Source organism: Belonocnema kinseyi, chromosome 6, assembly GCF_010883055.1.
Source record: "Belonocnema kinseyi isolate 2016_QV_RU_SX_M_011 chromosome 6, B_treatae_v1, whole genome shotgun sequence".
Classification (NCBI taxonomy): domain Eukaryota; kingdom Metazoa; phylum Arthropoda; class Insecta; order Hymenoptera; family Cynipidae; genus Belonocnema; species Belonocnema kinseyi.
Genome location: NC_046662.1, coordinates 35,404,175 through 35,431,695, shown reverse-complemented (window position 1 = coordinate 35,431,695; position 27,521 = coordinate 35,404,175). Strand labels below are relative to the sequence as shown.

The window sequence follows — 27,521 nt, the reverse complement described above, 5'->3', positions numbered from 1 at the left end:
TTATGCATCAAATGTTCAAAACTAAGCAAAAAACTAAACTTTTACCGCTGCAATGTTAATTTTTCTAATTAGGAAAATTTAATTTACAAGTAAAATTGTTGAATTTTGATGTATAATAAATATTGCGCACTTATAATTCCTAGAAAAAACTCGAGTAATTTAAAGGCATATTTAGAAGGTGTTGAAAGATTCAAAATTAATTAAAGACTTGAAATGATTTCAAATAATTTAAATCAAGTGTCTACGTACACCGACAAAATCGGCCATTCGTACCGAAATTTCGGTGCGAATAACCCACGGCCTAATTTTAAACAAAATACAGACATTTGCAGATTTCGAACAAAAAATTTAGAAGCTTTTCAAGACTTACGAAAGACTTCAGAAGAATAGAAAACATTTTCTTAAGATGGCGAAGAAAATTAAAAATGGCTTTTTATTTTGAGAAATTAATTTAAAGAGAATATTAAAAAAGATGTCAACAAATTTTTGGAAAGAATTCGAATCATTTTAAACGATGATTAGAAGTTTTGAACAAATTTCAAAAATAATTTAAAATTCGAATAAAGTTAAAACAATATGTAGAGGTTTAAAGACTTTGAAATAAAATTTTGAAACTTTTTAAGGATTTTTGAGTTATTTGAAATGAAAATAATATTTAGAGGTCCCCTGTCAGCATTGAAGGATAATATAAGAACAGAAAAGTGTTAATGATTTGTGTCCATAGAATGCTTAAAGTTTATCAAATTTTCTTGGTTAATTAGAGATTTTTATTATTTAAATCAGTATAACTAAAAATAGATTCTACGTGTTTACAATGACAATTCAGTTATTTTATGGAATAATAGCCTTTTTATATATGCGATAATTAGCAATCCTAAAATGTCTTTAAGCAAATTTTATAGAAAAAAGTGAAAAGAATAAGTCCAAGTTTTAAATAGTTTTTATTAAAATTAGTGAAACATTTTTAAATTACATACAGTAATTTAGAACACATTTAGAACGTAAGATAGTCCGAAAATTCAATAAAAAAGATAAAACTCGAATAGGGGACCCCTAAAACATCCGATTTATTATTATTTTAATTTGTCATTCAAAAAGGTACAACTTAGGCTTGTGTCTAAGTTTGAACAAAAAAATCTTTTTTTTTTTAATCACTTTAGTGTTCAGTTTATAACAAAAATGTGATCGTTAAATGTTTAATACTTCTAACTTAAAATTGCTTAAAATTATTTGCAGTCCAGTTTTTAGTACTTTGAATGGAAAAATGTTGAACTTTAGAGTTCGAATTTTGAAAATTTCACTTTCCGTGAAATCTTTGAAAGCTTCGAAATCTTTGTGATTTGAAATCTATTTAATCTTTCTGAAAGCATCCTTGAAATATTCGCGAATTCAGTAAATTATGAATGCAACCTTAGAAATCTTTGTGAAAACTTTTTTTAAAATCTTTGAAATCTCTGTAACAGGTATCCCTGGACAATATGATTGACGGAAAAAGGCGTTCGAGACGAAATACCTCGACAAGCAACACTCCCAAATCGAAAAAATCTCTGACAAGCCTAATCAACAAAACAATGGAAGATGAACCTTCCGTTTCAGGAGTGGCTTTCAAATCCAAAGAAGCAGCCCTTTCTGACAAAGATGGAGGAAAATCCAGCGATTCTGGTCTGCCAGTCGTGGAGGAAACTGGTGTCTTTGGTGTGCAGAAAGAAATCGTGGGAACTTTTTGTGAACAGGTGACCGCGAAGGGTCCGCAGAGTCGACTCAAGGGAAAACAGCGTAGCAGAAAAAAGCCGGACGATCTCGAGACCATCGCCTTGCTGGGCCCGATTCCCGAGTCGAAAATATTCGAAGGAATGTCTTTCCTCTTGACTTGTGCTTCCTTGGAAGGTATCGACAAATACCACTCGGACAATGGAGATTCAACATCATTCTCAAACTCGGAATCGGGCACGGACAATGAGGTGGACTGGCAGAGTCGACCTTTCGTTCGAGACCGGTTGGAGCAACAGCTGATTGCCGGTGGTGGCAAGGTTTACGAAAATTTTGATCAATTGCCGGCGAGTGAATACGAGAACACGAAGCTCATCACGAATGTGCCAAATCTGACTGCAAAAAGTTTGCTCTGTCTTTCGGTTGGAATTTCTGCCTACAACCACTTGTGGGTCATTCGCTCCTGTCAGGATGTAAGCTCATTTCTACTTTTATAAAAAATAAATTTGATTAATTTTATGATTCTTATTTAAGATTCTCATTTTACAGGGTGTCTAGTGACCTTGAAAACCTGGAAATCTTGATTTTTTTCACGAAAACCTTGAATTATAATTATTCTTTTTTTTTTTTAACAGTAATTTTATCGAAATGCGAAGAGTAATTTAAAACTTTTAGCCTATTATGAAAGAAACATCTCGTTTAGAAAAAATTTTGCTGCTGAACATTTTTTTATTTGTCAAGATATTATTTATCTTTTGTTTATTACAGAATAAAGATATTTCAAGGCACTTTTTGTTGAGATGTTTGAGGGCATGTGATACTTAGAAAATTGTCGATTTTACTAGTTTTAGGTTCCCCCGGCTTTTTTTCTAGAATAATAAATATTTTGTCTTAAAAATTTGGGAAAAGATAGTGAACATGCTAACGGACGTCCCGACACACTTTTTTTGTAGGTTAATTAAAAAAAGTGTTAATTTAGCAAAATTTGATTAATTTGCATAGCGCTTAGGAAATAGTATCGAATTTTTCAGTGTCAGATTCTCCCGGCTTTTTTCCTAGGATAAGAAATATTTTGCCTTCAAAATCTGGGAAATGATAGCGAAAATGCTAACAGACGTCCCCACACACTTTTCTTTTTTTTATCAAAAAATGTTTGATATTGCTAACAACGTGCATGCATATTTCGAGGTTATGTGTGTTACGATTCCCCCGAGCGTTACTTCCAAACTGTACAATATTTTTGGCCGAAAACTTTGGACTTACAAATAAACACAGTAACTAATCTCCCGAAACTAACCTTGTTTGCAGGCAATCAAAAAAGTTTATTTCATAAATAATTTCCTGATTATCGGAAAGGCAGAGATGAAAAACGAGGTAACCTCAAAATAATGCATATGCATACAATTTTTATTTAGCACAATAAATTTTTTTGTTATTATATCCCTCAAAAAAGAGCCCAGGGACGTCCGTTATGATATTTTACAGCATCTCCGAATTCAGTTTTTAAAAATTTTGATTTCCTTGGAAAAAAGTCGGGGAAACTGTAAGTATCACATGCCCTCAACTTCAAAAATTATAAAAATTATTAGTTTAAAATTTCGATGTTAATTACAACCGATTTCAACAGGTTACAAAATATTTCCTAAATATTTCAAACATTTGAAAATATTTTAAATATCTTTAACATTTCATAAATATTTCACGGATGTTAACGATTTAAAAAAGGCGCGCACGCCAGACTTTAATAAAGATTTCACAGCAATTTCACAAACATTTTAAAACTTTAAAGATTTAAAGGATTTCAAAGATTTGACAAAGGGTGCAGTACACTAGATTTCAAAGATTACAAAAATTTGAAACGATTTCAAGAGGTTTGAAAACATTTGAGAAGATTTCAAAATATTTCAAATAATTCAATGACTTTAACAAATACAAAAGATTTTCCAAACAAAGATTCAAGAAAGATTTTATAAACATTTCTAAATATTTCACAAATATTTCAAGAATGTCAAACATTAAAAAAGGCGTATATACTAGATGAAACAGTTTTTACAAAAATTCCCCAAAGATTTCGAACATTTCACAAAGAGTTTAAAACTTTAAAAAAGAGTTTAAAGATTTTAAAAAGGGTATATTGACCCACATTTCTAAGATTTAAAACCATTTAAAAGATTTTAAACAATTTCAAAGTTGTTTAGGAGATATCAAAAGATTTCACTAAGATTTGTAATAATTTAAACAATTCCAACGAATTCACAAAGATTAAAAAAATATCACAAAGATTTCAAAGATTTTGAACATTGCAGAAAGATTTTTAAAGTTTCAAAAGATTTTAAAGATTTTAAAACATTTCAAAGATTTTAAATAACTTCAAAATTTTTTAGGAGATGTCCCAAGATTTCACAAAAGTTTCAAAGATTTCATAAAACATTCATAAAGATTTCGAAACAGTACGAGAATTTCAAAGATTCCAACAAAGGTACAATACACCAGCTTTCAAGGATTTCAAACCATTTCAAAGATTTTTAACAATTTAAAAATATTTGACAAGATTTCAAACGATTACAAAAGATTTCCGAAAGATTTCTCAAATATTTTAAAGAATTCTTAAGGATTTCAAAACAGTTCAAGAATTTCAAAAATACCAACAATTTTTTAATGATTTCAAAAGGTTTCAACAAATTTGAGAAGTTTTGAAAAGATTTTAATAATTTCAAACGAACAGAAAAGATTTCACGAACAAAGATTAAAGAAACATTTCGAAAAAGTTTCAAAGATTTTATAAAGATTTTAAAAAATTCCACAAAGTTTTCGTAGATTTCAAAGCTTTCAAGAACTAAAAAGATTTCAACAAGGGTACAGTACAACAGATTTCAAAGATTTAAAAACATTTCAAATATTTTAAACGATATCAAAATTTTTTATAAAATTTCAAAACATTTAACAAAGATTTTAAATATTCCAGTGATTTTAAACGATTACAAAAGACTTAGCGAAGATTTAAGGATTTAAAAAGATTTCAAGAATTTCAAAACATTTTAAAGATTTTAAGCGATTTCAAAAGGTTTCAACACATTTGGGAAGATTTCAAAAGACTTCAATGATTTTGAACAAACGCAAAAGATTTCACAAACAAAGATTAAAGAAAGAGTTAACAAAGATTTCAAAAATTTCTAGAATTTTACAGATTTTACAAAGGCTTTGAAAAATGCCAAAAGATTTCTCAAAGATTTAACCGAAATTTAAAAACTTTCACTAAGGTTTGTAATACTTCACAAAGATTTAAAAAGATTTCATTAATATGTAAATAATTTCAAAGACATTACAAAGATTTAAAAATATTCCTAAAGATTTCACAAACACGACTTATGTTCGCAAAAAATTAACAATTGGTTTCTTTTACGATTCGGCTTTCTTTAGAAATTTTTGGCCAATAAAAAAGGAAATGGCTCATATTTTACATGTATGACAAACGTTTATTTCATTATTTGATGTAAAAAAGGAGACCTGGAAATTTTTTTTTTCTTGACCTGGGCAACCTGAAAGAGACCTTGAATTTTGTTCCTAAGAATCGCTAGACACCCTGTTTTTGTCATTTTGATCAGTTTTTTGGAGAAGAGTCCGTTTTACCATCCGTAAATCAGAAATCTGTCAAAATAATCTCAGTCTTTCCGTTGTGCTTCTTTTTTTTAAATTCTCTTTGTTTTTCCTTATTTTGAAAAAAAATCCCCCTTCACCCCTCTTATCTTTATACATACGATTTTTGAATATAAGATGTTTGAATTACGCGGGGAAATGTTTGAAATTAGTAAATACACATAAGAATTGTGATGGCAATCTTTGTTGAGGATTACACTTTTTTGTTCAAAATTCATTTGGTTCCTTATTCGTGTTTTTTATTAAAATTCCTTTTTTTTTGTAGAAAAATAATCTTCCTGGTAGAAAATTGACCTATTTCGTTTGGCAATTCATTTCTTTGGTTGACATTTTAATTATTATGATGAAAATGTATCATTTATTGTTGAAAATTCGTATTTTTTAGTAGAGATTTAATCTTTTTTGTTTGAAAATTGGCCTTTTTGCTTGAAAATTCATTTCTTTGTTTAAAATTTTGACTATCATGTTGAAAAGTCGATTTTTTATATTGAAAATTAATTTTTTTAAACAGAAGATTAATTATTTTAACAGAAAAAGTAACTATTTCAGTTTCTGTAGAAAATGTATCTTTTATGGTTAAAAATTCGTCTTTTTTGGTAGAAATTTACTCTTTTTGTTAAAAATTCATCTTTGTTTGCAAATTAATATTTTTGGTTGAAAATTGACCTCTTCGGTTGGAAAATTCTTTTCTTTCGTTGAAAATTTGACTAATGTTGAAAATTTGATTTTTTTTATTAAAAATTCATTTTTTTACAGAAAAATTAACTATATCGTTTTCTATTGAATATTTATCTTTTAGAATTGAAAATTCATCTTTTTTCTAGAAATTTAATATTTTTGGTTGGAAATTCATCTTTGGTCGAAAATTAATCTTTTTATTTAAAAACTCATTTCTTTGGTTAACATTTTGACTATAATGTTGAAAATTCTATTTTTATATTGAAAATTAATTTTTTTAACCAAAAAAGTAACTATTTCACTTTCTGTAAAAAATGTATCTTTTATAGCTGAAGATTCATTTTTTTCAGTAGAAATTTATTCTTTTTGGTAGAAAATTCATCTTTGGTTGCAAATTATTCTCTTAGGTTGAAAATTGGCCTTTTCTGTTTAAAAAGTAATTTCTTTCGTTGAAATTTTGACTATAAAGTTGAAAAATCGTCTTTTTTGGAAAAGATTTGATCTTTTTGTTTGAAAATTGTCCTTTTTTCTTTGAAAATTCATTTCTTTGGTTAAAATTTTGACTATAATGTTGAAAATTCGATTTTTATATTGAAAATTAATTTTTTAACAGAAAAAGTAACTATTTCACTTTCTGTTGAAAATGTATCTTTTATAGATCAGAATTCGTCTTTTTTTTGGTAGAAATTTTATTCTTTTTGGTTGCAAATTCATCTTCGGTTGCAAATTAATCTTTTTGGTTGAAAATTGACTTTTTCTGTAAGAAAAAGAATTTCTTTCGTTGAAATTTTGAATTACGTTGAAAATTCGATTTTTTTTATTAATCCATTTTTGATTGAAAATTAATTTCTCTGTTTAAAAATTTGACTATAACGTTGAAAATACAATTTTTATTTTGAAATTTAACTTTTAGACCGAAAATTAAGTTTATTAACAAAAAAAGTATCTTTCACTTTCCGTTGAAAATGTACCTTAGAGTAGAAAATTCGTATTTTTTTGTAGAAATTTAATCTTTTCTGGTTGAAAATAATTCTTTTTGTATGAAAATTGATCTTCATTGTTTACAAATTTCTTTCTTTCGTTAAAATGTGGACTATATTGTTGAAAATTAATCTTTATGGTTGAAAATTGAATTTTTTATTTGAAAATTCATTTTTTTTGTGAAATTTTGACTACAATCTCGAAAATGTATATTTTTGTTTAAAAATTCACCAGTTTTCAATTTTTTCTCTCTCTTGACTGAAAAACTTTCTTAGTTGAAAAATTCAACTCATATTGAAAAATTTTATTTTTTGGTCAAATGTTTTGGTTGAAATGTCATTTACTACATTTTTTGTTCAGAACTCATTTCAGTTAGAGAGTCATCATTTTAGTTGAAAATCTATCATTTTTGTTCAAAATTGATTTTTTTTTGTGTAAAATTAATTTTCTCAACTCAAATTGTTTCCATTTTTGGTAGAAAACTGATCTTTTTTTGTTCAAAATTCAACTGTTTGATATAAAAATCGTATTTTTGGTACAAAGTTAATATTTTTTATCAAAAATCCAAATATTTCAGTTAACCATCATTTTATTTGAAAATTAATCGTTTTTTTTACTACTATGTGTTCGTTCAAGGATTGTATGATTTAGTTAAAGTAATATTGTTTATTAAAATTAATTTATTCCAGCGGAAGATTTATCATTTTAGTTGAAAATTCATCATTTTTGTTGAAACTTGTTATTTTTTTGGTTGAAATTTGATCCTTTTTGTTGAAAATTCAACTATTTGGTTAAAAATGCATCTATCGTTTCAAAAATGCAATATTTTTACTTGAAAAGTTCGGAATTTAAGCGGTTTAAATTTATATTTAATTTAATGTATGTTAAATATAATTTGTAATATAATTTTTCAAATCTCTCTAAATTAAACATATTAATTGAATCGTGGAAAGGGAAAAAAAACATTATTTATAATAAACTCGCGAAACTATATAAATATTCCAAGTTGATTCGTTTAAAAAATAGGAAAAATTTTAATGTCTCCGTACAATGAAAAATTATACCAGAAAAAATTGAAATACCGTGAACAAAAACCTGGAATTGTCAGCAAATTTTTTTCCCCGGATTTGAGTAGGCACCCTGATAACTCAATTTATAGCTGATAAACTCTTTTTTTTTTAGAATAAAGCCGTGAATCCATCGGAAGAAAAATTACCGGCTGGATGGAGTATAGACAGACGATGTTACGTCGAAATGTTCCATCGGCGTGAACAAAAACCACTGACGCATATTATCGCTGTGATTCCCTGCAAGGAGAAAGTGGACAAGGATTTTGTTACATTTTGGAGCAGAATTTGTATGAACGCAGGAGGCCAAGTTAGAGTTGTGGACAATGAAGGTGTGTATTATCAAGTTTGCATGTTTGATCATGTCAGACCTTAAAATTTGGACCCTATTTTCTTGTTTTAAAATTTGACAAACCACTTGGGTCGTCTTTTTGCAGTTTCAAACGTAAAAATTTTCCTTTTTGATAAATTTTTAGAAAAAATTTCTGTGCAACCTTGATTTCAACCATTTTTTTAAATAATTAGTTAAATTTTTATCTTTTTCTATTACATTATTAAGTTTAGAATGCGTAATTCGAAAATCTTTCACTTTAAATATTTTCCATTTTAGATTTTTAATTTTTAAGCGTACATTTTAATTTCAAGAATTTTAAAATACAGTTTTAAAGACTTAAACAATCACAAATTAGAATCGTTTAAAATCAAAGATTTTCGATTAATTATTGATTTTTAAAAAAGATTTTTATTTTAAGATGTAAAAAGTGAATAATAATTCACTTTACTAGACGATTCGGAATCAGTTGACAATTTTATAATTTGCAGATTTTAACGTTAAAAATAAAACCGTTTCAATTGTGGAAAATCTTATTAGTTAAACAAGTTTAAAATCCCGATTGAAACTTTATAAATTTTATAAATAATCATTAAAAATTTTTCCAGGAATCTTACAAAAATTGTATTATTCTCTTGAAATCTTTCAAAATGCCTGAAAAGATTTTTTATATCAATATTTTATAAAATTTTGAAATGTTTAATTATTTCTGTGAATCCTTTTGATCTTTCGATATCGCTGCATAAATATTCGCAATTTTAGAAAATTATACATTTTGTAATTGATTAGTTCAGAATCAAGCCCAAAAAAATGTTTAAACTATTTTTTGCATCTTTATAAAACTTCTAAATATCTCATAAACTTATTTAAATTTGCTTTTTAATTTTGTAATCTTGCAAAATTTAAAAAAGTTCATTTTAAATTCTTTTGCACTCTTGTTAAAAATTGTAGGAAATTATTTGAAATTTTCAACAAAATTGATATTTAAACTACAAAATATTTAAATTTTCAATGGATTTTTAACCAGCAAAGTTGATTTTCTGCCAAAAATAAGAATTTTTAACAAAATACATACATTTTTTATTAAATAGTTCAATTTTCAACCAAAAATACAATTTTTCAACAAATTACACAAATTTTATACTAAATATTTTGAACAGTGGATGAGGTGATCGTCCAAATTTTATTTTATCTATTTTTATTCTATATTTTTTCATTTCTAAAATTTTGGATTTTTAGCTCAAAAAGTTACATTTGAACTAAAAATCATGTATTATTTTTATAAAGGATAAATAAATTGCAATAAAAAAAAATTCTACAAAACTTTAATTTTGTACCAAATAGTTGAATTTTATAACAAATTGTGAAATTTACAAGTCAAAAAGACGATTTTTCTATTAAAACAGTTGAACTTTTAACCCAAAAATATGAATTTTTAAGAAGAAAGTTATTGTACAACCAAGCGGTTGAATTTTCATCAAAATAGTTAAATTTTCAGTTTAAAAAAAAGTTAACAATAAAAAAAAGAATTTGAAATTTCAGCAAAACAGATTTTGACAAAAAAAATTTTAAAATAGATTTAAAGAGTTTCAAAATGTCACAAATGAATCTGAAACATTTTAAGGAAATAGTTGTTATTTTGCAGGATTTAAGAATAAAATTGAGGAAGAATTCGAATGATTTTAAAAGATGTTTAGAAGTTCTGAAACAAATTAAAAATAATTTAAATTTTAATAAATGTAAAACAGTATGTAGATGTTTTAAGATTTTGAAACTTTTCATCAATTTTTAAACTTTTTAAAATGAAAATAATTTAACTTTTAATTTAAAGAATGTTCAGCTTATAACAACTTTTAAACAAAAGACATCAATTTTGAACCAAATAGTTAAATTTGTTACGAAATTGTTTAATTTTCTAGAAAAAAGAAACGAATTTTGTACAAAACGGTGTAATTTGTAACCCTAAAATGTGAATTCTTAACAAAATATTTATCTTGCAACTAATCGGTTGAATTTTGAATAAAATAGTTACATTTTCAGTTAATAAAAAATCATTTTTGGCAAAAAAAAAACAAAGTTTCATCTAAAGTTATAAATCTTTAACCAAAAAGAAATTAATTTGATATTTGAGTAAAACAGATTTTAATTCAAAATTTAAAAAAAAAGTTAGGTTTAACAAAGAGAAATTTTCAACGTAATACTTGAATCTTCATTTAAAACAATTTATTTTAAATGAAATAATTTAATTTTTAATGAAAAAATTGATTTTATTCCATAAAAAGACAACCTTTCAACATAATAAATCAATTTTAAACCAAATAGAGAATTTTTTACCAAATTGTTTAATATTTTAGAAAAAATAAGAATCTTTAACAATATAGTGCAATTTGCAAACTTAAAATATGAATTTTCAACAAAAAAGTATTGTTACCACCAATCTGTTGAATATTTAACAAAATGTGTTAAGTAATAAAGAAACATTTTCAACAAAATACTTGAATCCTCATTTTATAAAGATTATTTTCAACTAAACAATTTAATTTTTAACTAAAAAATTGTTTTTTTTTTCCCCCAAAAAGGACAACTTTTCAACAAGATACATCAATTTTCAACCAAATATTTAAATTTTTTTCCAAATTGTTTAATTTTCTAGAAAAGTACGAATTTTTTACGAAACAGTGTAGTTTGTAACCCTACAATGTGAATTTTTAACAAAATAGTTAAAATTTCAGTTGATAAAAAATCATTTTTAAACAAAAAAAGCAAAGTTTCAACTAAAGTTATAAGTAAATAAACAGTTGGATTTAATCAACAAATAGAAGTTTTCAACAAAATACTTAAATCCTCATCTAAAACAGATTATTTGCAACTCAACAATGCTGAAGGTCAAATTAATTAATTAATTAATTATTGAGCCCAAAATACGAATTTTTTACAAAACAGTCTAATTTTAAACCCGAAAATGTGAATTTACAACACAAAAATTTAATTTTCAACCGAAACAACAAAAAAAGATTAAATTTCTACAGAGATATATGATCAAACTAAAAAGATGAATCTTCAACAAAATAGTTGAATGTTCAATTTAAAAATGTATTCAATAAATAAATAAAATTTTAATCAAACAGTTGAATTTTCACGTAAAAAGTATAATTTCAACAAAATTGTTTAGTTTTCAACAAAATAATTCAATTTTGAACCATATAATAAAATTTGTAAATAAAAAATATGAATTCTTAGCGAACAATTTAATAGTAGACTTTTCAACCGAGAAGATTGAACTTTCAACCAAAAATAGTTGAATATATTTTTAGTTTTTTAAATAAATTCTATTGATTATCTGTTAGTTAATTTAATTAATTAGTCTAAAGAAAAACAATTTAAATAAACATTAAACTTAATTTTTAATGCTTGGAAAATGTTATAACACTATTTTTACACTTTTTAAAAAATTTTGTACACTATTCAGAGTTTTTTTGATGTCGAAAGTGAGTCCGTGGCCTGATAAGGTCAATTTTCGTCAACTTTAAACAATCCAGTTTAGCTAAAATATTTGATTTTGATTTTACAGAAATATATTTATATATTATTATATTTGTTATTTTGCAGGATTTAAGAATAAAATTAAGAAAGAATTCGAATCATTTTAAAAGATGTTTAGAAGTTCTGAACAAATTTAAATTTCAATAAAGTTCTTATTACTTTAAATTGAAAATTTTTTAGCTTTACAAATTAATTTTTTAAATTTCATTGACCGTGAAGAATGTTTGCAAACAGGGCCAAACCCCAGAAATGACCTGGAATTTTTTTATGTGATCAAAACGGCCACCCTGAATATTAGAGAAATATTTTACAAAAGTAGATGGTTGCTGACAAACTCAGTCGATTACATTTCTTTTATAAGTTCAAGTACTGCAGAAAAATAGTAAGCTAAAATATTTGATTTTGATTTTACAGAAATTAGCTTCGTCGAAGGCACGGTGGTTCTGACAAATGACAGATGCCCGAAGTGGGTGATTGAGAAAGCCAAAAATTGGGATATTCCACTGGTTTCTACCACCTGGCTCGTCCAGAGTCTAATCGAGGGCAAAATTCTTCCCTACGATTTGCACAAGCGTTTCAAGCCCTTTTAAAAAGTTTCCAGAGCTGAATTCAAATCCCTTAAATGAAAGGTCTATCTCTACCAGATTTTTTCGAAATGAATTCAACTATCTTTAGATATGTAAGATTTTTCAAAGTCTTCTTAATTACGTGTTTTTCTGTTAGTTCTGTTTTCTAATACCGTAATATTGTACAGTAAAAGTCATTTTTTTCTTTCGAAAATTCCAATACACAAATATACAACTTGCGGATTTTGGCTCAATAATCTTAATTGATCTAAAATGTGTAATTATTTTCTTATGGTGCGCAAATGATTTTATGCACTCTTTTCAATGAATCTTTTGATATAAATAATAAGTTCAAAGAAATATAAATATTGTTTATTTACTCAGCTACCCGTGTGGCTGAGTTTAATCGTCGAAATATGTGTAAGTTTAGGATTATTATTTTTAGCAGTAAATGTGCAAAAATTACTGTCAGTTAAAAATTTAATCCGTCTAGCTGTCGATATAATTTTTTTTTTTTTAAGTCGTACGAGTAAAAAGCCGTTGGGATTTCGTGATATTTGTACATCGCAGTAGTTACACGCATGTAGAATTAATAAGAATAATTATAGCCGCTTTATCAACTTTTTGTTTTAAGAGCCTTAAAATTTATCCAAAATGTAGATTTTTAAAATAAATTATGTTATACGCATTTAGTACTTTAAACGAAAAAATAGGAATAAAATCCTTTCATGATTTCGTAAGAATTTATGGCGTTTATATAATTAAACTTATTACATCTGAAGATACCACGAAATTTCAGATAACTTCTATTGAAAATAGAGAATATAAATTATCAGCTTCACAGGAATTGGTGACATATTTTTGGTTTTCTACTCTGATTCTCAAAGCGCAAAGTTCTTCTCTGCGATTTTTGTCGTGTTTTTTTTTTAAATTCTAGTTTTAACCTTTTATAAACACAATTTGTAAATTATATATATATTTTGGGGCGTTTTTAAACTTACTGAATTGTAATCTCAGCTTTTCAATTGCTCAAATTCTTAATTTTCTAATAAATATCTTTGATATATTTAGAAGAAACAATCATTGCTGAATGTTTGTATTTTATTTGTATGCTGGTTTCTACTTTTTATGACAAACTTACAAAGGATCTCCTAGATTTTGTATTCTTTCACTTGTAATCGTATATTTTTACTATATTTTGAAGAAATATACGCCAGAAATGTGTACAATTAAAGACGAGATGTGTCAAAAAAGAAAAAAAAATGATTGAACTCTCAGCGATAAGGTGGAAATAAAAGTCATCTTAAAAAGATATTGAATAAGCTATTAATCGAACATAATTGCATTTGTATATGTATACATATATCACAATCTTTATTGTATAAGTAGTAGTAATTATGTACAATTTTTGGTGATACAATATACCAACATATTTTGGCAGACGCGCGCCTTTTTTTCCAGCCCGAATTTACACCTGTAAATGATTGTTATTAAATTACAAGGCTCACTATTTTTCGTCATGCATTTTCTTCATTCGACACTACTTTTTTTAAATTATTACCTGCACCGTTAGTTAATAAAAAAAAATATATTCAGGGTTGCCACTGGACCGGGAAATGACCGGGAATTTGGCAAATTTTTAGAAAAACAATCTGTCCAAATTTAATTTCAACCATTATTTAAATAATCAGGTGAATTTTTATCTTTTCCAATCATTATATCATTTAGTTTACTACTTTTAATTCAAAAATCTTACACTTACAAATTCTCTATTTTTGATTTTAATTTTTAAGTGTATATTTTTAATTTGAAGAATTTTAAAATGGAGTTTTAAAGACTTTAAGAATTAAAAGTTAGAAGCGTTTGAAATCGACATTTTTTTGATAAAAAAAACCTTTTTAGGTGATAAATGTGAATATAAATTATAATTTTAAAAATTGGACTCTACATTAAGAATTCACAAGTAAAAAATAATTGATTTTACAGAACGATTCGGAATCTGTAAAAATGTCCAGATTTTAACATTAAAAATTAAACTCTTTCAGTTGGAAAGTCTAAGTAGTTAAACATAAATATATTCATAATTAAAGGCTTTTATTAAAATAAAAATCTTGGATTAGCATAAAATTTGAAATTTTGTAATTAATAAAAATAAAAATTACTTAATAGTTAGAAATATTTGATTCTTTATGTAAAATCAGTTATTCTTCAAGAAAATACATCAATTCTAAAGAAATTTTCAACAACAAATTTTTATTGATCTAAAATTTGAAATTTTGTAATTAAGAAAAATAACAATTACTTAATATTTAGAAATATTTGATTGATCATGTAAAATCAGTTATTCTTATATTTAAAAAATAATAATTTACAAGTAAAATGGTTGAATTTTTATGTATAATAAATACTGAACACCTATGATTCCTTTCTAAAAATTGAGTAAATTAAAGATATATTTAGAAGGTCTGAAAAGATTCACAATTAATTTAAAGTTTGAAATTAAAACCCTAATTTCAAAAAGAATATATCGATTTTTGAAAATTTCAAACAAAAATAATTGAGAAGCTTCTTAAGAATTACGAAAGACTTCAAGAAGAATAAACAAAATTTTCTTAAGATTCCTAGGAAAATTTAAAATTACTTTTTTACTTTGAAAAATTAATTTAAAGAGAATATTTAAAAAGATCTAGAGTTTCAAAATGTCACAAATGAATCTGAAACATTTTAAGGAAATATTTGTTATTTTGCAGGATTTAAGAATAAAATTAAGAAAGAATTCGAATCATTTTGAAAGATGTTTAGAAGTTCTGAACAAATTTAAATTTCAATAAAGTTCTTATTACTTTAAATTGAAAATTTTTTAGCTTTACAAATTAATTTTTTAAATTTCATTGACCGTGAAGAATGTTTGCAAACAGGGCCAAACCCCAGAAATGACCTGGAATTTTTTTATGTGATCAAAACGGCCACCCTGAATATTAGAGAAATATTTTACAAAAGTAGATGGTTGCTAACAAACTCAGTCGATTACATTTCTTTTATGAGTTCAAGTACTGCAGAAAAATAATATCACCGTTAAGCAAACTTAAAAATTATTGCTTTTTTATGCTTTAAGACAATTAGAATTAATAATATTAATATTATCATTAAATTTAACAAATTATGTTTTTACACTTAATTTCTTAAGATTAAAAATCATTTATATACACAAAAAAATCCTAATAATGCGATTTTACTGAAGTCATTTTAATTTCAACCAATTGAAATCAGGGTGTTTCAGCAAATCTTGAAAAAATTGTCCTGATTCATAAAAATATAAATTCTTATTGGGGAGCGTCCACGTATTATCTGATATTTAGTAGAAGCATTTTCAAGCAATTAGTTGAATTTTCAAGTTAAAAAGACGGATTTTCGATCAATAAAATAAGACTAATATAATAGTTGAATTTTTTTACCAAAAAGCTAATTCTTTAACCAAGAATCTTATTTTACTACCAAAAGACGAATTTTTAACTGAAAGAGATAAGTTTTCAACTTAAAAATTAATAGTTAATTTTTTAATTCGAAAAAATAATTTTCAGCAAAAATAAATACAAATTATCAATTAGTTGAATTCAACAAAAAATTCTAATTTTTAACAAAATAGTTGAATTCTCAACCAAATCGATTACTTTCAAACAAAGAAGATTAATTTTTTATCCAAGTTGAATAGTTGCAGTTTTAACCAAAAATGGAATCGCTGAATTTTCAGTTTGAAAAACTAATTTTAAACAAGCAAAATCTTTTCTCGACCAGTTTTTTTTCAACTAAGAAAGAATTTTTCTTCAAATTTTCTACAAAAACTTGAATTTTCAACTTATAAAAGATAAATTTTGAACCAAAAATGTAATATTTTACTTTTTAGATAAAAAAATCATTTTTAACAACAAAAAAAGAATTTTGCAAATAGTTCAATTTTCAAATAAATAGTTTAATTACTACAAAAATAATTGAATTTTCCACAAAAACAGTTCACTTTCAACCAAATATTAGAATTTTCGACTAAAAAAGATAAGTTTTTAAACAAATATGAAATCGTTAAATTCTTAGTTTAAAACATAACTTTAAACAAAAAGAAGAATCAGCCATTTGACTTAAACTAAAAAAATTTATTTTTAAAGCCAAAAAGAAGAATTTTCTACACATTTTCAGCCAAAGATTTTTAATTGAGAACAACTAATTTTCAGCAAAATAGTTGAATATTTATCTAAAACGATGAATATTTAACCAAAAAAATAATTTTCAACCAAAAATTAAATAGTTAAATTTTTAATTAAAAAATTATTTTTAACTTGGAAAAAGATGAATTTTAACAAAATACATGCATTTTTAACCAGAAAATATTAGGTTTCAATTTTAAAAATCTCAACTTTCAACTAAAGATGCAATAGTTATATTTTTACTGAAGAAACTGAATTCTCAGCCAAAAAAAAAAAGAATTTTTAGCAAAATAATTAAAATTTCAACTAAAATAAATTAATAAAAAAAATTAATTTTCAACCAAAATTTTCAAGCAAAAAGATTAATCTTCTATAAAAAAATCTAATACCTTCTCTGATGAGAATGTAAAAATGAATTGTTTACAAAGTAGTTTAACTTTAAACCAAGTAGTCGATTTTTCAATCAAAAGAATGAAGTTAAAAAGATTTTAACTTGAAAAAATATGAATTTTTAACAAAACACATTAATTTTCAATCAGTAAAGGTCAGTTTTCAATTTAAAATATCAATTTCCAAACAAAAATGGAAATTTTATATTTTTAGTGAAGAAAATTAATCCTCAGCAAAAAAATTCAGCAAATTAGGTAAAATTTAAAAAGAAGAGTTTTCATTTCAGATGAATCCTCACTAAAAAAACTAAAAAATGTAGTCAAGTACTTGAATTTTCAACTAAAAGAGATGAATTATCGACCAATAGCTGAGTTTTTAACTAAAAAGGATAAATTTTCAATTAAAAAAAAAGAAACATAAAAAAAAATTAGTTCAATTCAAATTCCAAGTTTCTAAAGAATTTAATTTAAAGTATTCTTATACTACTATGAGTAAAAATCATTAAAAAATAGCGTCACACAATATGTGGAAGCTCCCTAATTAAATAAATAGAGTTTAGCACTTTTGTTTTATCATGATTAATAATAATTATTCAAGTTTCAAAATACTTTCTTCCTCAATCTATAAATTTAATTAATTTAATTTATTGTCAAACTTTATGAGCTGTTTCAACGCGAGCTTCTGCATTTCACCGTAATTTATTCTGCTGAAACTATTTGACTAAATATAAAAAATAAAATTATCGCCTCTATAATTTTCACAATCTCATGGCCACCCTGAAAACGAACTTTTTCTAGCCAATCAAAAAAATGTCTCGATTTTAATTTGACTCTTACCACTTTATAATCGTTAATGCCATTTTTATTTGGAAGTAAATGAACTCTGTAGGCGTTTTTCGACCAGAAATCCTTTTCAAGGATTATACCAATCCAGGAAGAGAAGCGTGAAGGACATTACAATCAAGAAAAATAAAATCCAGACTCTGAGCCCCGCATTTCTCTGAATTGCTTGTCGAATTTGCTCGTTGGCCTCTTTCACATTTTCTGTCGTACCAACAACAGTCGTCATCAATCGATCCAAATCTTTGTCTTGCTCTAAAACTTTTTCCGTAAAAACCTCCTGGAGTTCTGCAATGTGAACAACTTTGCTTTCTATCTGCTTCACTTCCTCGGTCAAAGTATTCAACTCATTAAAGAGCTGCTCGTTCTCGGATTCGAACATTTGAATATCCTCGGGCGATAATTCGCCTTCAGCGCTCAAAGAATTAGTCCCTTCGTTATCCATTTCCGAAATAGTCATTGAAGATTTGTTAACATCCAGTTCCCTTTTACTGGAAGCTGGTGATTCCGGGCGGATTGTTGAATTTAAAGATTTTTTAGAATCCACTTCGAGCCTCGCTACTTTCCTGAACTCGATCGCTCTTTTTACTCGAATGGCTTTTTGCTCAGAGTAAATTTTACAGACGTTCTTTAAAAAGTTTTCAATTAGTAGTAACATGATTTCTCGGTGTTCCTGATTCTGCTGAGAAAGTTCTGTATCGGCGACTTCTCGTTTCAGTTCTTTGAGAAGCTGGGAACATTTTGTCATTATTTGTTGAGCGCCAACGTCGATTCGATCGCGATCGTCGTCCGTCATATGGGCTTTGCTTGATAAATGGTTCGAGAAATTCAAATAAGCTGGACGATTTTCGAGGATGAATTCACGAAGTTTGGTGATGTGGGATACGACAGCTTGGGCTTTTGTTAAAAATGGACTTTTGCGACGCATTTTAAAACTTGGTTTCGAATCTGGTTGATCGCCAAGAGCTTTATTCCGAAGAGCTATTGTTTTTACACTAGCTCTGAAGAGAGTACTGACGTCCATTCTTATTCGTTACTTGGATCTAGTGTTTTAGTTGAATATTTCTTTAAATTATCACCAATTTATTTATTATTCCACTTTTTTTAATACCTTCTTTAGCTTTTGCGTTTTATGGCCTCGATGAGGATTCTGAAATTAATTTTACCCCTTAAATTAAATATTATAACTTAAAAGCTGGGGTAACAGTTGATGAAACTGATACTTAAATTATCTGTCTCAATTTTAAATTGTACAATTAGAAATTGAAATCCTTAGAGCCTAAATAATATTAAAATAAAAAGGTTAAAGTTTAAACAATTAGATTATAATCAAATTTAAAACTATACGATTTTATTGTAAATTTAAGTAATTCAAAATTGTATAATTTAAAAAAGAAAACCTTTTAATATTTGACCGACTATAAAATTCACAACACTTAAAATAGCAGTTTAAAATTCTTTCTATTTCACATAAATGATTCAGAATTAAATAATTTTCAATCGAAAGCCTTCATAATAATTATAACAATGCTAAATGTAAAACATTTAGAGAATGATTTCAATAAATCTTTACGAATGAGAGAATTTTTAATTAAAGCAGCGATTCAAATTTATGAGTTAATAATTATTTTAAATTTCATTCGTTCAATATTGTACATTTATAGTTTAGAATTTGGAATAGTAAAAGTATGTTTTGAAGGGCTTCTGCTTCGTAATTGTTCAGTTCTGATTTGCTAAAAATTTCATGTTTTTGGAAAAAACAAATTAAAACGTTTTTAAATTTGAATTCGCACCAAAAAATGTAATAGCTAATATTTCAACAAAAACAGAAGAATTTTCAACAACATAGTTGAATTTTCCTGTCAAAAAGTTGAATATTCAACCGAAAAGAATGATTTTTTAATTAAAAAGTGTAATTTTCCACACAATAATTAAATTTTTAACCAAAAAGGTGAATTTTCAACCCTAAAGACGAATTTACAACAGAACCCATACATTTTCAATCAAATTTAAATTTTATACCCCAAAAAATAATTTGCAACTAAAGCCTTAATTATTAAAAAGCTTAATTATTAAATTATTAAAGTTTCAAAAATTTGAATGTTTTTCGTTTGGAAATTTATGTTTTTAGGAAAAACCAAATTAAAAAGCTTTAAAATTTAAGTTCTCAATACAAAATTCAATAGTTCATATTGTAAAAAAAATACAAATTTTTAACCGAAAAGGATGATTTTTAACCCAATTTGATATTTTTCCCCAAAATAATTCAATTTCTAATCAAAAAGATAAATTTTTAATCAAGAAGATTAATTTTCTACCGAAAAGACGAATTGTCAACCAAAAGCATAAGTTTTCAATCAAGTAGTTAAATTTTCAACTATAAAAATATAAATTTGTAACCAGAAATGAAATCGTTTCATTTTTCCAGGGTGTCAAGCGAAAATTCGTTTTTAAATTCTCGGACTTCTCGTGTCGGAATTAAAAATTTACACGAAATTGCATTTCCGCCGGACAGGAAAGTGCCAGGGAAACCCGAGAAATTACAGTGAATTTATTTTTCTACTGGGGATTAAAAAATTTTCGAGAAGAAAAATCGATTCAATCATTTGAAATATTATAAATTTCAAATCACATAACATTAATGAGATAAGTAATACGAGTTCGATTTGAACTTTTTTAAAAATGTTATGTCAATTATTAAATTTTTCAATTATGAAATTATTCAGTTTAAAATGCGTAATTCTAAAATATTTTAGTTTAAAATTTCTTAATTTTATGTCTTAATTTTAAAGTGTATATTTTCGATATAAAAAATTTAAAAAATGCAGCAAAAATTACAGAATAATTAAAAACATTTTAAATAGATCTTTAAAAATATATTTTTTTAAGCGGAACAAATATAAATATAAATTAATCATTGATTTTTCAAATTGATGAACTGCAATTCAAGTATTAAAAATTGAACAATAATCTTCAAAATTGAATTGTTTTTTCCTTCAAAGGCCCAAGCAGTTAAACAAATGAAACTGTTTGAAAAGTTATAAACCATTTTTTTTTATTTCAAATTAATAGACTCATAATTATTATTTCAAATAGAAAGCCTTGATTAGTTAAAATTTCAGAGTGCTAAATTTAAGCACCGAAAGTTAGAATTTTAAGTGTTTTATTTTGGTCCATTTTTAATTTGTAAACGAAAGTTTTGAAAACATTAGCTTAAATAACAAATGGACAATTATTGATTTAAAACGATTTAAAATTAAAATAATTTAACTTTCAAATGAAAATTTTTTTAGTTTTAAACGGAATCTAAAATCGCTTAATTTCTAGTATTTCTAAATTGAGATTGCTTTAAATTTATATAATTTTCATCATTTAGACCAATTTAGAGCATTGAAAATGATAAAATTGAATTAAATTTGCTGACCAGAAATCTATGAACTGTTTAATTTATAAAAGTTTAGAATGTTTGTACTTTAATGGAATTTAATAAAAAATTATTTACAAGGTTAAGAGTTTCCATTTTACATCTGTAAACTATTGAAAATTTCAATTAAAAAAAAATTAAGCTTCCATTTTAAAAGATTAAAATTTAAAAGTGTTGCACTTTGAGTGATTTTAATTAAAACATTTTCAATTCAATTTTCAGAAGAAAAAATTGTTTTTCAACCCCGAAAAAAAGAAAGAAAGTTTCAATAAAATAGTTCAACTTCAAACCAAAGAGATTAATTTTCAGTTAGAATAATGAATTCTCAAAAGAGAAATGAATTTTGAGGGAAGTAAACTTTAACTTTAAATTTGAAGTAAAATTCCAACCAATTAGTTGCATGTTCAACCACAAAAGACGAAAACTCAACGAAAAATCTAATAGTTTACATTTCAATCAAAAATTATTTTAAATTTAAATAAAAAATAGTCGAATTAAACCAAAAAAAAAAATCATTTTCAACGAAAGATTGCATTTTAAACAAAAATAAAAAAATAAAATATTTTCCCAAAGAGGTGAAATTTCAATAAAAGTGTGTAATTTTTAAAAAAGGAAGTTTTTCCAATGAAAAAATATTTTTAAAGAAAACAAGATAATTTTCAACAAAATAGTTGAATTTTTGACAAAATAGTTGAATGTTCAACACAAAAATATGAATATTCAACCAAAAAGGATTACTTTTTAATAAAATAGTTTAATTTTCTACAGCATAATTAAATTTAATATTAATAAATGCTTAAATTTTCAAAATTTTGCCAATTTCAAAGCAGAAAAATTATTATTAGTGTTTTCAAAATTGAAAATTTGATAAGTTAGATATATTCGAAATTGAGAGATTTTAAATTGAGATATGTTACTTTCCAATTATTTAATATCTAATGCCTAGATTTGAATATTTTCAGTTTTGAATTCGAAAAAAGAGAAAACGAACCTGAGTCTAACCTCAAATATGACCTTTGTATTCTATATTATAAAATATTAATTTAATACCTATACAGTTTCCAGAAGCGATCACACAATTAAATTAAAAATTTATTTAAATTTTACTTGTAGAAAAAAAATCTATGCAAATAAAATAAATACTGCATTTAAGATAGAAAACATTGAAAACCAGCTGCTTTTGGCAGATCTGAATTTAACGTAGTTTTGAAATAAAAAAATATATAATCAAAATGCAAACTTCAATTAAAAATTATGTTACATATAATCGAAAAATTGAAGTATATTTACCTTTTTCATAGAACTATATGATTTTGAGGGAACATTTCTATTTTTGAGGTTATGTTCCAGATCAGATTCGTTCGTCCTCTCCTTTGAGATAATAAACGTTTAAATGCCACTTTTAAGGAATATTAGTGACATTTTTCACTTATTTTAGAAATGAAAATTGAATTACTTTCTGTAAAAATGTCACAAGAGCATACGTAACAGATTCATTAGTTGTGTTGATTCACGTACACATTTTACACAGTATAACGAGTATAACCACCATATGTCAGTGTGGCAAGATGGCACGTCAGCAGCAGAGCGATGTCGACGAGCTGTTCGATGTAAAAAATCATTTTTACATTGGAAATTATCAGCAATGTATCAACGAGGCACAAAAAGTCAAGGTACGAATTCTCCGAATTAAAATTCTCTAAAATTTTCCACCACTTTTTGCTACATCAATCAATTTCGAGGTTTGTTATAACACGTCTCTAACGCACGTTGCTGATTCGGCTGATTCATATAATACACATATATATGCCACATTTGGGTGGATAATCGGCTTTCTGACATAAATTTCTCGATTTTTCTATTTGTGGAAAAGGTCTCCTTTGTTGCTTATTAACAAGTAATTCCAATAAAGGAGATATTGTTTTTGGTTTTTGTTGACGTTACTAATACTATGATCACACCTTTTGACGTAAGCATTTTTTTGAACTCAATTTTTGGATTATTTTTAGGTAGGCTTTTTACATTTATATTATGGAGCAACTGTAGTGAAAGGAACCTTTTTTTTATAATTTATCAAATCTTCCTTTCGGAATGTTTTTATCGGTTGTGTATAACTTTTTCAATTTGTTTTTAAAAGAAACTGTTGTAATCTGAATTATTATTTATATTCTGTGTCTTTTATAGAAGAGATGAAAACTTTATTTTACCTGGAAAATTTAATCATTAAATTATTTCAAATTAAAACATTCAAAGTTTGATAAATTCAAGTTTTAGTCGTTCGAAATTCTACAATTTCCAAATAAAAACAGTTTTATTGTATAATTTATCCAAATGAAAATTTTAAGTATTATTTATATTGTGTATCTTGTCTAGAAGTGGTTGAAACTTAATTTTATTGGATGATTCAAATCAACGAATCATTTCAAAGTGAAAAAATGCAAGATTGGTGAAATTTAACTTTTAGGCATTTGAAATTATATAATTTTTTATTAAAAGTATCGACATCGAGTAATTGAAAATTTTAATATTTAACATTGTGCAATAAAAATTGCAATCGTTCAAAATTGTACATTTTAAATTTTTAAGGCTTAATAGTTTAGAAATTTTAAACATGAGGCGTTCAAAACTAAATCATTTCCAATTAAAATTGTTCAAATTGGTTAAAAATGAACTCCTGAAGTTTTAAAAATTGTTTAAAAATCTAAATAAGATTCTGAATTATTATTATTTATATTCTGTGTCTTTTCTAGAAGTTTTAGGCGTTTAAAATTGTACAATTTCCGAATCAAAAACAGTTTTTTTTGTAGAATTTTTAATTGAAAACGTTTAAAATCGAGTAATTTAGAATTATAACCTTTAAAAGAGTTCGATTGAAAATTAAATCTTTTCGAATTGCATATTTTCAAATTATTAAGACTTCACAAATAAGAAATTTTTAATCTGAAGCGTTCAAAATTAAATGATTTTAAGTTAAAATTCTTTAAATTGGTTTAAAATTCAATAATGTTGAATTGAAACACTTAAATACAAGATATAAATTTAAACATTGATAAAAATCTAAATGAAATTATTAATTATTATTTATATTTTGTGTATTTTCTAGAAGTGGTGGAAACTTGATTTTACCAGATAATTTTAATCATCGAATAATTTCCAATTAAAACACTGAAGTGTAAAGAAAATGAACTTTTAGCCGTTTGAAATTGTACTATTTCCTATTAAAAAACCATTTCACTGTATTATTTTGTTATTAAAAATGTTTCAAATCTAGTTATTTTCAATTTGTATATTAAAAATTGGGCATTATACATTTTTTATCGTCATGAATTATACATTTTCAAATTATTGCACTTAATAGTTGAGCTATTTTAAACTTGAAAGGTTCAAAATTGAATAATTTTCAATTAAAATAGTTCAAATTGTTTTAAAATTGAATAATGTTAGATTGATTGACTCAAAAAATGATATAGGTGTTCGAAGTGCTTCTGAAGATTTAAATATTATAAAAAATCTAAATGTAACTCTTAATTATTATTTTTATTCTGTGTCTTTTCTGGCAGGTAAATTAAGTCATTTAAAATTAAATTATTCAAAGTTGGAGAAAAACGATTTTCAGCGTTCTAAATTGTATAATTTCCAATTAAAAACAATTTTATTGTGTAATTTTGTATTAAAAATGTTCAAAATCCAGTTACTTTTAACTCTAACATTTAAAATTGTCAAGTTCAAAGTTAAAGTCGTTCCGAGTGGTACCTACATTTTCAAATAATACAGACTTAATAGTTGAGAAAGTTTAAACTTGAAGCATTCTAAATTAAATAATTTTCAATTAAAATCATATTACCATTTAAAATTCAAACAATTTATTGTATAATTTTGTATGGAAAGCACTTAAAATCAAGTAATTTATAATTCTAACATTTAAAATTGTCCAATTAAAAGTTAAATTTTTCCGAAATGTATATTTTCAAATAATTAAGACTTCGTAGTTAAGAAATTTAAAACTTAAAGCGTTTAAAATTAAATAATTTTTAAATTAATATTGTCTAAATTGGTTTGAAATTGATGGATTGAAACACTTAAAATATCAGATGAAAGTTGCTGGTAACTTCTGAAGCTTTAAACATGATTGAAAACACAAAATGAAATTTTTAATTTATATTTATCTTCTGTGTCTTTTCTATAAAGTCTTGGAAAGTTGATTTTACCAGATAAATTCAATCTTTGAATCATTTAAAATTAAAGTATTCAAACTTGAAGAAATTCAACTTTGAGGGGTTTAAAATCGTACAATTTGCAATTAAAAAACAATTTTAGTGTATTATTTTTTATTGAAGTTTTAAAAATTGAGAAATGTGGAATACTAATATTTATAATTAGATAATTAAAATTTGAGATCGTATCGAAATTGCATATTTTATTTACATTCTATTTTTTAAATTGTATTTAAAACTATAGTTTTTAAATAAAATTGTTCTAATTAGTTTGAAATTAATTAATGTTTGAGTGACGCACGTAAACTATGACATAAAAGTTTCAAGTCACTTCTGAAGCTTTAAATATTATTAAATAATCTAAATAAAATTCTGATTTATTATTCATATTCTGTGTCCGAAAGGTACATTTTCAAATGATTAAGACTTTAAAGTTGAGACATTTGAAACATGAAGCGTTCAAAATTCACTAATTTTAAATTAAAATTGTCCAAATTTGTTTATGATTGATAATGTTGAATTTAAACCAACAAAGTATGAGATAAAAGTTCGAGGTAACTTCTCAAGTCTTGAAAGTTATTAAAAAATCGAAATGGGATGAAATTAGACTAGAATTTAAAATTTATAATTGTCGCTAAAACTAGAATAATAAATAAACTTAGTTTAAGAAAAATCCTAATAATTTGCAGCCCACATCTCCAGAGGTGGCACTAGATCGAGACGTTTTTTTGTACCGAGCCTACATAGCACAACGCAAATTTCGAGTCGTTATAGACGAGATCAACAATTCATCTCCACAAGATTTGCAGCCACTAAAGACGTTAGCAGAATATTTTGCGTTTCCTAATCGACGGGAAACATTGTTGGCCGAATTGGATCAAGCCGCTAGTAGATCTAATGCAGATAATCACAATTTCATGATTGTCGCTGCTACTATTTATTACCACGAAAAGAATTTGGAATCTGCTCTGAGAGTTTTGAGAAATTCAGATCATCTGGAGTGTCTTGCGTTAACTCTACAGATTTATTTGAAAATGGATCGTTTAGACTTGGCTCGAAAGGAACTTAAAACTATGCAAGAGAAGGATGATGATGCGACCCTAACACAACTTGCCCAAGCGTGGGTTAATATTAGTAGCGGAGGTGATAAATTGCTGGACGCCTACTACATCTTTCAGGTATGAGTCAGGTTTAAAAAAATTTCGGTTGAATTCAGAATTATTTAAAAGATTTCGGGAAAGTTCAGAGATTCAAAAATATTTCATAGATTACAAAAGATTTTAAAAATTACAAAGATTTGAGAAGATTTCAAGGATTGCAGAAAAATTAAAATTTGACCAAGATCAAAAAAATTCCAAAAAATTTCAAAGGATTTAACAGATTTCTGTAAGATTTAAACTATTTCACTAAGATTTTGAAGATTACAAAAGTCCTCAGAAATATTTAAAAGATTTTTACAAAGATATCACAAGGATTTAAAAAATGCTAAGAAATTGCAAAGATTTTAACAGATTTCAGGAAAATTTTGAACATTTCAAAATATTTCAAAGATTACAAAATATTTTAGAAGTTTTAAAAGATTTCCGAAAAGCTGAGAAAAATTCTCAAAGATTTCACAAAGTTAAAAAAAATGTCAACTTTTTCAGAAATATTTCAAAGATTTCAAAGACATAAAATATTTCAAAACTTACAAGACATTTGAAAACTTACAAAATATTATAACATATTCGAAAGATCTCTCAAATATTTTTTAAAAAATGCCAAAATTTTACAAAGATAAAAAAATCCAAGAGATTTCAAAGATTTTTATAAAGATTTTAAAATATTTCAAAGATTACAAAAAATTAACGAAATTACCAAAAGTTTTAGAAGATTTCAACATATTTCAAAGATTACAAAATATTACAAAAATTACAAAACAT

At 25.3% G+C, this 27,521-nt stretch overlaps 3 protein-coding genes across 4 annotated transcripts in view; 2 read left to right on the top strand and 1 right to left on the bottom strand.

Moving 5' to 3' along the window:
- LOC117174293 (TP53-binding protein 1-like) overlaps positions 1 to 13,975 on the top strand; it is a 28,900-nt gene extending 14,925 nt beyond the window's left edge. The window contains exons 3-5 of the mRNA XM_033363264.1: positions 1,464 to 2,183; positions 8,209 to 8,425; positions 12,382 to 13,975. Of these exons, the coding sequence (XP_033219155.1) occupies positions 1,464 to 2,183; positions 8,209 to 8,425; positions 12,382 to 12,557 (1,113 nt within the window). The 3' untranslated portion in view covers positions 12,558 to 13,975. The remainder of the gene's footprint in view (positions 1 to 1,463; positions 2,184 to 8,208; positions 8,426 to 12,381) is intronic.
- LOC117174294 (syntaxin-18) lies at positions 13,874 to 22,806 on the bottom strand. 2 transcript variants are annotated; one of them, XR_004467286.1, is made up of 3 exons: positions 22,676 to 22,806; positions 17,959 to 19,111; positions 13,874 to 14,007 (listed from the first exon to the last, which is right to left on the bottom strand). XR_004467286.1 is itself a non-coding variant. In XM_033363265.1 (2 exons), the coding sequence occupies exon 2, from the start codon at positions 18,983 to 18,985 to the stop codon at positions 18,035 to 18,037; it is 951 nt and encodes a 316-aa protein (XP_033219156.1). In that variant the 5' UTR covers positions 18,986 to 19,111; positions 22,676 to 22,806; the 3' UTR covers positions 17,655 to 18,034. The 2 variants fall into 2 exon arrangements, 1 of the variants encoding a protein (XP_033219156.1); XM_033363265.1 differs by lacking the exon at positions 13,874 to 14,007 and having other exon boundaries at positions 17,655 to 19,111.
- A 111-nt stretch (positions 22,807 to 22,917) lies between these two features.
- LOC117174295 (coatomer subunit epsilon) overlaps positions 22,918 to 27,521 on the top strand; it is a 13,504-nt gene continuing 8,900 nt past the window's right edge. The window contains exons 1-2 of the mRNA XM_033363266.1: positions 22,918 to 23,058; positions 26,289 to 26,777. Of these exons, the coding sequence (XP_033219157.1) occupies positions 22,954 to 23,058; positions 26,289 to 26,777 (594 nt within the window). The 5' untranslated portion in view covers positions 22,918 to 22,953. The remainder of the gene's footprint in view (positions 23,059 to 26,288; positions 26,778 to 27,521) is intronic.